Source organism: Salmo trutta, chromosome 24 (genome assembly GCF_901001165.1).
Source record: "Salmo trutta chromosome 24, fSalTru1.1, whole genome shotgun sequence".
NCBI classification, from domain to species: domain Eukaryota; kingdom Metazoa; phylum Chordata; class Actinopteri; order Salmoniformes; family Salmonidae; genus Salmo; species Salmo trutta.
The window spans coordinates 16,714,876-16,728,939 of NC_042980.1; the positions used below are offsets into that span (position 1 = coordinate 16,714,876).

The 14,064-nt window shown below is 41.6% G+C and overlaps 1 protein-coding gene across 2 annotated transcripts in view; it reads right to left on the reverse strand.

Annotated features, from left to right (window-relative positions):
• Nucleotides 1-2,920: 2,920 nt before the first annotated feature.
• LOC115160826 (interleukin-1 receptor-like 1) overlaps nucleotides 2,921-14,064 on the reverse strand; it is a 32,125-nt gene continuing 20,981 nt past the window's right edge. Inside the window, exons 1-12 of one of the 2 annotated variants that reach the window (XM_029711288.1) lie at nucleotides 10,174-10,275; nucleotides 9,178-9,219; nucleotides 8,870-8,969; nucleotides 8,490-8,730; nucleotides 7,573-7,756; nucleotides 7,244-7,394; nucleotides 6,854-6,922; nucleotides 6,619-6,748; nucleotides 6,295-6,443; nucleotides 4,466-4,597; nucleotides 3,932-4,096; nucleotides 2,921-3,820 (exon numbers count right to left, since the gene is read on the reverse strand). In XM_029711288.1, the coding sequence (XP_029567148.1) occupies nucleotides 3,414-3,820; nucleotides 3,932-4,096; nucleotides 4,466-4,597; nucleotides 6,295-6,443; nucleotides 6,619-6,748; nucleotides 6,854-6,922; nucleotides 7,244-7,394; nucleotides 7,573-7,756; nucleotides 8,490-8,730; nucleotides 8,870-8,969; nucleotides 9,178-9,195 (1,746 nt within the window). In that variant the 5' untranslated portion in view covers nucleotides 9,196-9,219; nucleotides 10,174-10,275 and the 3' untranslated portion in view covers nucleotides 2,921-3,413. Of the gene's footprint in view, nucleotides 3,821-3,931; nucleotides 4,097-4,465; nucleotides 4,598-6,294; nucleotides 6,444-6,618; nucleotides 6,749-6,853; nucleotides 6,923-7,243; nucleotides 7,395-7,572; nucleotides 7,757-8,489; nucleotides 8,731-8,869; nucleotides 8,970-9,177; nucleotides 9,220-10,173; nucleotides 10,276-14,064 lie in introns of those variants that run through there. The other variant, XM_029711287.1, reaches the window with a different exon arrangement.

Consider the following 14,064-nt stretch of genomic DNA (forward strand, 5'->3'; position numbering starts at 1 on the left):
TGTATAGTAACCCTAGGTGTAAAATAGTAAATAATGGCTACATCTCAGAAAGTTTTAAACTATCGAGAGGAGTAAAACAAGGTTGTCCACTATCGGCATATCTATTTATTATTGCCATCGAAATGTTAGCTGTTAAAATTAGATCAAACAATAATATTAAGGGATTAGAAATCCGTGGCTTAAAAACGAAGATGTCATTGTACGCTGATGATTCAGGTTCTTTTAAAACCACAATTAGAATCTCTCCACGGCCTCATAGGATCTATATACTTGTGCTATCCTCTCTGGATTAAAACCAAATTATGATATTAGGTATTGGATCACAAAAAAATGCAAGTTGTACATTACCATGTAGTTTACCAATTAAATGGTCTGACGGAGATGTGGACACTCGGTATACAAAAATCCCAAAAGAAAGAAAGGATCTCACTCCAATAAATTGTTAAAGAAAGTTAGCAAAAATAGATAAGATCTTGCTACCATGGAAAGGAAAATACCTGTCTATTTGTGGAAAAATCATGCTGATTAACTCTTTAGTCATATCACAGTTTACCTATTTGCTTATGGTTTTGCCTACACCTAGTGACCCGCTTTTTAAATTATATGAACAAAAAATATTCAATTTTATTTGGAATGGCAAGCCAGACAAAATTAAAAGGGCCTATTTATATAACGAATATGAATTCAGAGGGCAGAAATTATTAAATATGAAAGCATTAGACCTCTCACTAAAGGCATCAGTCATATAAAAGTTTTACTTAAATCCAAACTGGTTCTCTAGTAAATTGGTAGGAATGTCTCATCCTATGTTCAAGAATGGCCTTTTTCCCTTAATTCAGATTACAACTGCTCACTGTCGGTTGTTTGAAAAGGAAATAATCTCCAAAGCATCGTTATTTTTTAAACAAGCCTTAGAAAGTTGGTTGCAAGTTCAGTTTAATCCACCTGAAAAGACAGAACAAACAATACAACAAATATTGTGGTTAAAGTCAAAAATACTAATTGATTTTAAAAAACGTTTAAAAAAACAGGTATAATTTTAGTGAATGATATCAAAAAAGGGACTGGTGGAGTTATGTCACACATGCAGCTAACACAGACATATTACAACCAACTAAATGCAGCATTACCACAAAAATGGAGGAGGCAAGTAGAAGGGGAAAAAAGTAAGGAACTTGTATGTCAGCCCTGTATTAAAGAATATAAATGGTTAAAGAAAAGTGTGATAAATAAAAACATATACCAATTTCATTTAAGGACCAAAAAACTGACATCTGTGTCATATACAGTTAAAGTCGGAAGTTTACACACATTTTAGCCAACTACATTTAAACTCAGTTTCACACAATTCCTAACATTTAATCCTAGTAATCCTACATTTAATCCTGTTTTAGGTTAGTTAGGATCACCACTTTATTTTAAAAATGTGAAATGTCAGAATAATAGTAGAAAATGATGTATTTCTTTCATCACATTCCCAGTGGGTCAGAAGTTTACATACACTCAATTAGTATTTGGTAGCATTGTCTTTAAAATGTTTAACTTGGGTCAAATGTTTCAGGTAGCCTTCCACAAGCTTCCCAAAATAAGTTGGGTGAATTTTGGCCCATTCCTTGATTGAGGTCAGGGCTTTGACTCCAATACCTTGACTTTGTTGTCCTTAAGCCATTTTGCCACAACTTTGGAAGTATGCTTGGGGTCAATGTCCATTTGGAAGACCCGTTTGCGACCAAGCTTTAACTTCCTGACTGATGTCTTGAGATGTTGCTTCAATATATCCACATAATTTTCTTCCCTCATGATGCCATCTAATTTGTGAAGTGCGCCAGTCCCTCCTGCAGCAAAGCACCCCCACAACATGATGCTGCCAACCCCGTGCTTCACGGTTGGGATGGTGTTCTTCGGCTTGCATGCCTCCCCCCTTTTCCTCCAAACATGGCAATGGCCATTATGGTCAAACAGTTCTATTTTTGTTATCAGACCAGAGGACATTTCTCCAAAAAGTACGATCTTTGTCCCCATGTGCAGTTGCAAACCGTAGCCTGTTTTTTTTTTATGGCGGTTTTGGAGCAGTGGCTTCTTCCTTGCTGAGCGGCCTTTCAGGTTATGTCAATATAGGACTTGTTTTACTGTGGATATATATACTTGTGTACCTGTTTCCTCCAGCATCTTCACAAGGTCCTTTGCTGTTGTTCTGGGATTGATTTGCACTTTTCGCACCAAAGTACGTTCATCTCTAGGAGACAGAACAAGTCTCCATCCTGAGCGGTATGACGGCTGCGTGGTCCCATGGTGTTTATACTTGCGTACGATTGTTTGTACAGATGAACATGGTACCTTTAGGCGTTTGGAAATTGCTTCCAAGGATGAACCAGACTTGTGGAGGTCTACAATTGTAATTCTGAGGTCTTGGCTGATATCTTTGCATGTTCCCATGATGTCAAGCAAAGAGACACTGAGTTTGAAGGTAGGCCTTGAAATACATCCACAGAAACTCCTCCAGTTGACTGAAATGATGTCAATTAGACTATCAGATGCTTTTAAAGCCATGACATCATTTTCTGGAATTTTACAAGCTGTTTAAAGTCACAGTCAACTTAGTGTATGTAAACTTCTGGCCCACTGGAATTGTGATATAGTGAATTATAAGTGAAATAATCTGTCTGTAAACAATTGTTGGAAAAATTACTTGTATCATGCACAAAGTAGATGTCCTAACCGACTTGCCAAAACTATAGTTTTTAGAAATTTGTGGAGTGGTTGAAAACCTAGTTTTAATGACTCCAACCTAAGTGTATGTAAACTTCTGACTTCAACTGTATGTCACTATGGCAGCTGCCATAGACAGTCCCATTCAGACAGGTTGGTTGTTTAGCAACAAAACAGACATGTGTACAAATATGGGGCAAAACAGAACGGGTTGGTTTAGATTGTTGACAACATGTAAACTATATTTTGTCTCCAATGTTTATGGAAAACAAAGTTGCACAATGAACACTTGTTATCTCTCAAATACATTGTTACAGTTGTTGGTTAGTAAGCAAGCACATTTTGCCATATTAGCATAGACATGACATCAGTCAAAATACCTAAAAACAAGACATGGTTTCAAGAACAAGATAAAACTACCTGAAATTAGCCACCTACTATTCCCCACATGGCAGTTTCTTGTCATTGTTGCTAGCCATCCAGAATCACAACATCACACGGCCTTCTGCCACGTTGTACACATCGTTTTTGTGACGTTCTCAGCTAACCTGTGTATATCTCTGCACAGCACTGGAATAATTAATGATATTTCTATGAATGGAAAAAGGATTTTCAGCGAACCTGGGGGTGTTCTCTTCTATAACAGAATCCCAGGCTTCCAACCGCACTTCAAGTCCTCAGACCTGATTGTTCACATAGAACAGTCATATTAACTGGTTGTCAAAACTAGTCGAGTGGCGCGGCCAAGGCATCATGTAACGCACCCTCTTCCAGAAGCTTGAGTTGGGCAGCGTCGACCCACGCCTTCCCTCCTGCCACATTAAGGGGGCACTCTTGCGGACCAGGTGCTGCAGGCCGGGGGGCAGGTGTGTGTAGCCACCCTCCCCCATGTCCCCCAGCTGGATGAGGATGATGCTCATCTCACTGTGGACCAGAGCCTGGTAGAGCCCCACCTGACAGTCATAGTCCTCCGCTGTGGTCAACGAAGACGAGTAGCCCCATTGGCCACATGAGCCTTGACCTCCTGAGCCTGACCATGTGCTTGAGCTGGGGGTCAGGATGACAATCAGCCTCCTGCTCAGCCGCATGCAGTCCTCCATCTCTATGCGGTCTGGGGACAACAGAACAGAGAGGAGCGGGAGAAGTTAACTTTTGACTTTTAGTACTGTTTTACTGTTACATTTGCTTCTTAGAGGGCAGGACACAGTCTGAAAGAACCAACTTTCTCCAGGTAAGTCGTCTCTGCCGTGGATGAAGAGTCTAAAGCCACACTTCTGCTCCAGGACAGTGGGCAGAACGCTGCTCACAAAGTGATACACTTTCTCCTCCCTTTCCTTGTCTTTCCCATCCATCTGGTAGACAACGTAAGCATCATAGACCTTCCCATCTGAAAACACAGACAAAGAGGAGGTTTCTGTCAAACCTTAGCAGGAAAGGAATAGATAGAATTTAATCAAATCTATACAATTTGAACTGAAATTGAGTTGTTTTAATATAAATTTGCCCATTACTTCTACACTTGCAGTGGGATTGACCCCACCTGTTGAGAAGGGCCTACTAGGCCTACTGCAGACAACAGCACTGCACAATCAGTGGGCCATGCTTCAGTGTGGTGACTAAGAACTAAATGTAGTAATATGTTTATATGGTATCCACTACTATATAGATCATGTAGGCTGAATAAGCATTTCTGTACAATGAAATATCTTAATGAAATAGCATCATTAAACTTCAGTGGGTGGCTAGATGTTCTTACCCTCAGATCGACCATAGCATTTGAAAACTCCACGGAAGAGGAGCGCCAGATCGATGTCAAACACTTTGATGGCCACAGCAGCTAGCAAGAAGAAGAGCAGTAGCACCACACATAGACCCATAAACATAAACCCTGTGGGGGGAAAGACAGGGAGAACACAACACCAAGAAAGTTACAGAGAGTTTGCATGTGTGATTTTGTGTGTTATATACAGTTGAAGTCGGAAGTTTACATACACCTTAGCCAAATACATTTAAACTCAGTTTTTCACAATTGCTGACATTTAATCCTAGTAAAATTCACTATCTTAGGTCAGTTAGGATCACCACTTTATTTTAAGAATGTATAATGTCAGAATAATAGTAGAATGATTTATTTCAGATTTCATCACATTCCCAGTGGGTCAGCATTGCCTTTAAATTGTTTAACTTGGGTCAAACGTTTCGTGTAGCCTTCCACAAGCTTCCCACAATATGTTGGGTGAATGTTGGCCCATTCCTCGAGAGAGCTGGTGTAACTGAGTCAGGTTTGTCGGCCTCCTTGCTCGCAAGCGCTTTTTCAGTTCTGCCCACAAATTTTCTATAGGATTGAGGTCAGGGTTTTGTGATGGCCACTCCAATACCTTGACTTTGTTGTCCTTAAGTCATTTTGTCACAACTTTGGAAGTATGCTTGGGGTCAATGTCCATTTGGAAGACCCATTTGCCACCAAGCTTTAACTTCCTGACTGATGTCTTGAGATGCTGCTTCAATATATCCACATAATTTTCTTCTCTCATGATTCCATCTAGTTTGTGAAGTGCACCAGTCCCTCCTGCAGCAAATCACCCCCACAACATGATGCTGCCACAGTTGGGATGGTGTTCTTCGGCTTGCAAGCCTCCCCTTTTTTCTTCCAAACACAACGGTGGTCATTATGGCCAAACAGTTCTATTTTTGTTATCAGACCAGAGGACATTTCTCCAAAAAGTACGATCTTTGTCCCCATGTGCAGTTGCAAACTGTAGTATGGCTTTTTTATGCCGTTTTTGGAGCAGTGGCTTCTTCCTTGCTGAGTTGCCTTTAAGGTTATGTCGGTATAGGACTCGTTTTACTGTGGATATAGATACTTTTGTATCCGTTTCCGACAGCATCTTCACAAGGTCCTTTGCTGTTGTTCTGGGATTGATTTGCACTTTTTGCACCAAAGTACGTTCATCTCTAGGAGACAGAACGCGTCTCCTTCCTGAGCGGTATGACAGCTGCGTGGTTCCATGGTGTTTATACTTGCATACTATTGTTTGTACAGATGAACGTGGTACCTTCAGGCATTTGGAAATTGCTCCCAAGAATGAAGCAGACTTGTGGAGGTCTACAATTTTTTTCTGAGATCTTCGCTGACTTCTTTTGATTTTCCCATGATGTCAAGCAAAGAGGCACTGGGTTTGAAGGTAGGCCTTGAAATACATCCACAGGTACACCTCCAATTGACTCAAATTATGTCAATTAGCCTATCAGAAGCTCCTAAAGCCACGACAATTTTCTGGAATTTTCCAAGCTGTTTAAAGGCACTGTCAACTTAGTGTATGTATGTAAACTTCTGACCCACTGGAATTGTGATACAGTGAATTATAAGTGAAATAATCTGTCTGTAAACAATTGTTGGAAAAATTACTTGTGTCATGCACAAAGCAGACGTCCTAACCAACTTACCAAAAACTATAGTTTGTTAACAAGAAATTTGTGGAGTGGTTGAAAACCTAGTTTTAATGACTCCAACCAAAGTGTATATAAACTTCCGACTTCAACTGTATGTCTGTGTGATGTTTGTTTAAGAGTGTGTGCATTAACCTCTTTGCTTGAGAGTGACCACTGCAGAAGTCCATTTCTGGTCGTTCATTGCAACACACGTGAACTTAGACTGGAGGTCTGTAGTAGTCACTGTGTTTATGGTCAGGATAGCCATGAAGATACTCCGCATCGAAGATGCCTCCACCTCACTACAGTAACACATACATATAAAACATTCACACAGTGATTTCTAAATGGTGAATCTGGGGTCTTGTTTTCAAGGAAATGTGTAAATTCTGTTACCTTGTTCTCAAAAACAAGTGTGTGTGTGTGTGTTTGCGTGTATGCATGAATCCGTGTGTGTGCGTGCATGTGTGTACCTACCTGGTGGTGTTCACTGAGTAGCCTTGCTGCTGCGAGAGCACTTTCACTCCATTAATCTCCCACCACACGTGACAGTTGTCTTCAATGTTCTGCCCACAAAACGCTTCACACCTCAACCTCTTAGTGGTGTCTATGAAGAACAAAAGATACTCTGAAGACAGAGAGATATACCGGGCAAACCAAATCAAGCACAACACAAGTATTTGAAAGTATTTGAGCCCGGTTTGATCCCTACACAGGTCAGTGGTCTCTGTGCTTCCGTTTCTAGGCAGGTTGATCTGAGGAGGATGCGAGGCAGAGGGAGCTGAAGGAGACAAACACACAGTTTAGTCAGAAAGATACTTTTGGATACATTCAAAACGTTGTCACTGATGTTATTGATTGTTGCTGCAAAAAAGACCACATGTAATATGAGGGTTACTTTTGATGTTGCTTTTGATTCTGTTTGATATAAATGGAGCCTAATGTACCTAGTGTAGCTTAATAACCTGCTGTAATGTAGCCTAGAGTTTCCATGTTTGCTGACCCTGCTGCCATCTTGGATGAGGTTTCAGCAAAGCTCAAATCAAATAAATAAAATGCTGAGAGGATTGACAGAGCTGTCATCAAGCCACAACCTACTTGCCTTTGATCTTTAGTCTCCTGGATGCAGAAGTGTTGAGAACTGTCCCATTGTGCTCCCACGTGCACACACACGTATAGATGCCCTCGTCTGCTTTGGAGGCGCCGTACACCCACAGATTTCTCTCAGACTCGTTTGGAATGGGACTGAAATTCTGAAATGAAAGACAAACAATTTGACAAACTTATTTGCTGAAATAACAGTAACACACCTGATTCCACTCATCAAGAGCAGGTGCAACCCTTAGGAGCTTTAGGACAGGACTTGAGAACCAATGTTGAATAGTTTTGCAGACTTGAAGTTTGTGTTAGCATTCTGGTCATGTTCAGTACCTTATACCAGGCTAAGTTCTCTTTTCCATCCTGGCACAGTTTTTCCACTGGGTCAGGACATGGGATAGCGATGTTGTCTGCTGACTCTGAGATACTGTTAAATAGGACTGAGTGATCGAACGGTTGGGCTTTGACCACAATCACCTCTGTCACAAAAATTACGCAGGTGTCTGCTCCCTTTCTCCTGGAACATAGGCATATACAGTGGACTAGTTATCCAAAAGGGAACCAACAGGGTTCTAACTGGGGGCCAGCTGAAGAACCCATTTAGGCTATAGATAGAAAAAAAAAAACATTTGCTAAGAGTCTATACAGCCTGAAACTAAGTAGTGTAAAAACTTGGCAAGTTTCCTTACGAGTCAGAATGTTGAATATATTTGTATTACATGTTACCCTACCAGCTGTCTGTGTGGTTGGTCCTTCAGTGGGTCGAATTTTGAGACAAAATATCCACAGGAAAGTATTATTTAAGTGCCAATACTGCCGTTGAAATTTCTATCACCTGGCACATGCTCAAAACCATGTAAACACCTGCAAAATTTCCGTCAGTATGCATGCATCATCGTGCATGTCCTTCCGTCTTGTGCTTGGCCTTAGGTCAGGAGAAAACATCTTTATTGCCACACACAGAGTTGCGCGTTTTGAATTCGGTAATAATAGTTCTGTGGATATTTTGTCTCAAATTTCAATCGACAGAGTAAGTTGAAATATAATTTTATTCAATATTCGTGCAAGACAAGCGACCCTTAGGTTTTTTCTTTGTAAATGTGCATGCCTACCCTAACCCTATGCACACATCGAGGTTCAACACTAACCCTAGACTAAACCCTCACCCTAACCCTCCCAAACAGGGCTCCCCTGCTCTCAATTACCAATTTAACCCCTAAACACACGCACACACACAGTTGTTGTATTACCAGTAGGTGTAGTACTGATCAGAGTCGTTGATTAAAAGGGGGAGGAAGAAGAGCACCGGTCCATGATGATGCACACGCTCTTCCTCAGAGGACGGGAGCTCTTGGGTTCTGTTTCTGTACCAGGTAAACTCAGTCACGCTGGCCCAAACCAACTCACTCAGGTCATAGTAGGCTGGCAAACTAAGGCCCTCCCCCTCTGTCACAGTAGTTTCATACTTGTCAAATAGTTTACATGGGGACTCTGCCAAAATATGAACATACATTACCCGATTAAGTTGCATGTGAAGGAAAAGAGGTCTATTCTTCAAGGTACAATATATTCACTATGCCTTGTAATAATAGGATGTAGAAATGTGTGAAATATGAAGAAGATGTTATACCTGTGTAATGACCTATTGTAGTGGGGTTTAAGGACATTTCTCTCTGGGCAGAAATCCTAGTCAAACTGAGGAGCAGAAACATGAGACCACCATCCACCAACTACAAGACAAGGGGAACAAAACAAAATGTTACCTTATTGTAAAGTCAGAGAGGAACTATCATTCCATACAAGACCCTATAATAAAACATCAGGACCATGTTTTACTTGTTTTTACAATAAATGACATACCTATTTTCAAGAGGGAATAAAATACATATGCAGAAAACATTTTTAGGTTCAGAGTGAATAATTACTGAAAGAGCTTACCCTGAAAGTGAAGTACATTTTCTGAAAAACAGGAACTTGCACCTAGAAAGAACAAAAGTCATATTTCTCTTTCAACATCTTGTTAGGATATCCTGTTATAGATACGGCAGAAATGATGAAAACTGAAACATAATATGGATTATTGAAATGGCCATTTAACATATCAAGCTTGAACGAAGAAACCATGACCTCTATGGAAAATATACAGTGTTTGCTAAAAAAAAAAAAACATCAAATCGCTTTGGTGCTATTGTCACAAGTATAAAATGATTTTTTTTTAACTCAGTACAAAACTCCTAACTTTTAACACTTAATGCAGAAAGTCATCTTCGAAACCTTTTATTGTGCATTAATTCTGTTTGGAGACGTATTTCACCACACAACCAATTATCCAAAATATACGTTTACTGTGAAATACCATGCAAACTTTTATTTAATCAGCAAAAACAACATCTTCTCAATTTAGTCATATGAACAACCAGTTAAATCCATTAGAAAAAATGCTGTACAGTAAATTGCAGTACATTACACTGTTTTCACATTAGGCAATACACTTGCACTACCCATCAAATATACTGAAAATCTAAATTGCCATAATTTCTGTGATCAAAGGTGTGTTCATTGAATACATCTTTCACAATAATTGGTGCAAAATAGAAATGTATTGTTCAGATATAATTACAGCTAGGAATGAATCTTTTCCCCAAAATCTACCAAGTTTTAGTACAGGGAATAATTCATATTTATCCAGTGACCATTTAAAGCGTTTAAAACCAAAGTTATGGTCACTATGCCAGGGTTGTCCCCAAATAAGAGAGCGCTGAGCCACCTTGTTGACTTGGCTGCGCCACTATGTAATGATTTCAGAGGAAATTAAACTGATATTTAGTAATGAGTATATCTTTGATCGCCAATGACATTGTTGTGAATTTTGAAACAGGCCGTTCATAAATTCAGAGTGTTATTATGCTCTTCAATTAATTCCAGCCGGGTCACCTGTGATACATGTCAGTATTAGACGTCCATCCATGTCTGAGGACGTCGGGAGATGTAGAATCTGGCCACTAGGGGCAACAGTGAGGGATGTTACCTTCAAGTAGGTTTCAGTTTTGCTAGGGAGTTGTGGCTGGGCGTAGTAGTCAAACAAAAGTCCAATGAGCAAAGTTGCTAAGCTTGCTAGATAGCCACCTTCAAAGAATGACAGAATACAGAGCATGATTCAGACCCCTTGACTTTTTCCACATTGTTACATTACAGCCTTATTATAAAATGGATTCAATTGTTTTTTTTCACACAATACTCAAATGATAAAGCAAAAACAGGTTTTTAGAAATGTAAAAAAATATATATATATTTATATTTTAAATATGAGTCTTCTTGGGTATGACGCTACAAGCTTGGCACACCTGTATTTGGGGAGTTTCTCCCATTCTTCTCTGCAAATCCTCTCAAGCTCTGTCAGGTTGGATGGGGAGTGTCGCTGCACAACTATTTTCAGGTCTCTCCAGAGATGTTTGATCGGGTTCAAGTCCTGGCTCTGGTTGGCCCACTCAAGGACATTCAGAAACTTGTCCCGAAGCCACTCCTGTGTTGTCTTGGCTGTGTGCTTACAGTCGTTGTCCTGTTGGAAGGTGAACCTTTTGCCCGTCCGAGGTCCTGAGCTTTCTGGAGCAGGTTTTCATCAAGGATCTCTCTATCCTTTGCTCTACGCTCATCTTTCCCTCGATCCTGACTAGTCTCCCAGTCCCTGCCACTGAAAAACATCCCACAGCATGATGCTGTCATCACCATGCTTTACCGTAGGGATGGTGCCAGGTTTCTTCCAGAGGTGACACTTGGCATTCAGGCCAAAGAGTTCAATCTTGGTTTCATCAGACTAGGTGCCTTTTGGCAAACTCCAAGCAGGCTGTCATGTGCCTTTTACTGAGGAGTGGCTTCCATCTGGCCACTCTATCATAAAGGCCTGATTGGAGGAGTGCTGCAGAGATGGGCTGTTCTTCTGGTAGGTTCTCCCATCTGCACAGAGGAACGATACAGTCATATCGTTTGATGACCACACATTCTCTACCAAAGCTCTGATATGGGCAACAAGTACGAGACAGCGCAGAGAAGCGGAGGAAATGTTATAGATATATTTTGACATGCATAGGCGAGAGACATGCTTTGATAATGCAACCTACAGTAGGCTATATGGATTACAGAGTTATAAAGTTAGGAATATTAATGTGAGAAAGGAAATTTTGGGTGTCAGTGGAATTGGGACTGGATAGGAAAATAGCCTTGGCTCTAGGACAGGAGAAGATAGAATGTTACCTCATGCCTCTCTGAATTGTTAACAGACTTTATGTCTGTGACAGAGGTGCCTATGTAACGAATTGTGCATAGGCCTATCACATTTGTGACTGTCTGAAGAGAGACAATAACAGCTCAAAAGAGGCACATGTTATTTTATAGGCTATACAGTGGGGGTTTCCAGTAGGGTTTATTAACTGCATTCGGGTCGCGTGTGCAGTCCAGGAGTGTCAATTATGCTTGTGTTTTCAATTAATGGTGACTTTGTGTGTAAACACCCTAGGTTAAAGGCTTCCATGCGACAACCTGTTTGGATAATGTGCTGTTATTTTTTGCTAATCTGATGCTGCGTATGTTGTGTATTTTGTGGAATTGCATTATTGCTGACATCAGGGGAAAATGTTGCGTCTTCCTGAGTCTTGTCATTACATTTTTGGAGGACAAATGAAGTGTTCCCATGACAGACCCGGGATCCCGGTTACCTATGTTAATCCCTAATTACAAAATAGGTGCACTGTAATCACATGAAACAAATGAAATGAAAATGAAACAAACAAAGTTCAGCAGACACTAGTTTGCATCAAACCTGTCTTTAGCATTTGGCCATAGGTTCTCATCGACACAGTAACTATCCTTATTGTTCATGAACCTGAGGAAAAACCTTTTGTCATGGTGAATCCAAGCCTGACATGCTGTAGGTCTGGATTCATGTCATTACATGCTTCATCCATGGCCTGAAGGAGGGTGGCTCATGGGGATGGCAATCATACACCTTCTACCTGTATTCCAATCCTGTATTGTATTTAACAATATTGTTGCACTTATATATTTTAATATTAATAATGGATTTATATAGTAAGAGGGAAACTCACCTCATCAACCACCAATGTGTGGTACCAATGTGGGTGATGATGCACAGCAATAATTTTGTGGATTCCCTTTCGTCACTTTGCATAAAAGTGAATGAAAAAGTGTCTGTATTATTTTGCCAAGCTTATTTTATACTTAGTCAATAGAAAATGTGGTTAGAGTTTTGAAACAACTGCCTTTCTGATGATCTCTTGATTAGTGTAGTGTTAGTGTTAGTTAGCTAGCATTTGTCATTTTAGTCAATAAGATTTTCGCAACGTAAGCTTAACTTTCTGAACATTCGAGACGTGTAGTCCACTTGTCATTCCAATCTCCTTTGCATTAGCGTAGCCTCTTCTGTAGCTTGTCAACTATGTGTCTGTCTATCCCTGTTCTCTCCCCTCTGCACAGGCCATACAAACGCTTCACACCGCGTGGCCGCTGCCACTCTAACCTGGTGGTCCCAGCGCGCACGACCCACGTGGAGTTCCAGGTCTCCGGCAGCCTCTGGAACTGCCGGTCTGCGGCCAACAAGGCTGAGTTCATCTCATGCTACCCTCCAGTCCCTAGACTTCCTGGCGCTGACGGAAACATGGATTACCACAGATAACACTGCTACTCCTACTGCTCTCTCCTCGTCTGCCCACGTGTTCTCGCATACCCCTAGAGCATCGAGCCAGCGGGGTGGTGGCACTGGAATCCTCATCTCTCCCAAGTGGACATTCTCTCTTTCTCCTCTGACCCATCTGTCTATCTCCTCATTTGAATTCCATGCTGTCACAGTTACCAGCCCTTTCAAGCTTAACATCCTTATCATTTATCGCCCTCCAGGTTCCCTTGGAGAGTTCATCAATGAGCTTGACGCCTTGATAAGTTCCTTTCCTGAGGATGGCTCACCTCTCACAGTTCTGGGCGACTTTAACCTCCCCACGTCTACCTTTGACTCATTCCTCTCTGCCTCCTTCTTTCCACTCCTCTCCTCTTTTGACCTCACCCTCTCACCTTCCCCCCTACTCACAAGGCAGGCAATACGCTTGACCTCATCTTCACCAGATGCTGTTCTTCCACTAATCTCATTGCAACTCCCCTCCAAGTCTCCGACCACTACCTTGTATCCTTTTCCCTCTCGCTCTCATCCAACACTTCTCACTCTGCCCCTACTCGGATGGTATTGCGCCGTCCCAACCTTCGCTCTCTCTCTCCCGCTACTCTCTCCTCTTCCATCCTATCATCTCTTCCCTCTGCTCAAACCTTCTCCAACCTATCTCCTGATTCTGCCTCCTCAACCCTCCTCTCCTCCCTTTCTGCATCCTTTGATTTTCTCTGTCCCCTATCCTCCAGGCCGGCTTGGTCCTCCCCTCCTGCTCCGTGGCTCGACGACTCACTGCGAGCTCACAGAACAGGGCTCCGGGCAGCCGAGCGGAAATGGAGGAAAACTCGCCTCCCTGCGGACCTGGCATCCTTTCACTCCCTCCTCTCTACATTTTCCTCTTCTGTCTCTGCTGCTAAAGCCACTTTCTACCACTCTAAATTCCAAGCATCTGCCTCTAACCCTAGGAAGCTCTTTGCTACCTTCTCCTCCCTCCTGAATCCTCCCCCCCCTCCTCCCTCTCTGCGGATGACTTCGTCAACCATTTTGAAAAGAAGGTTGATGACATCCGATCCTCGTTTGCTAAGTCAAACGACACCGCTGGTCCTGCTCACACTGCCCTACCCTGTGCTTTGACCTCTTTCTCCCCTCTCTCG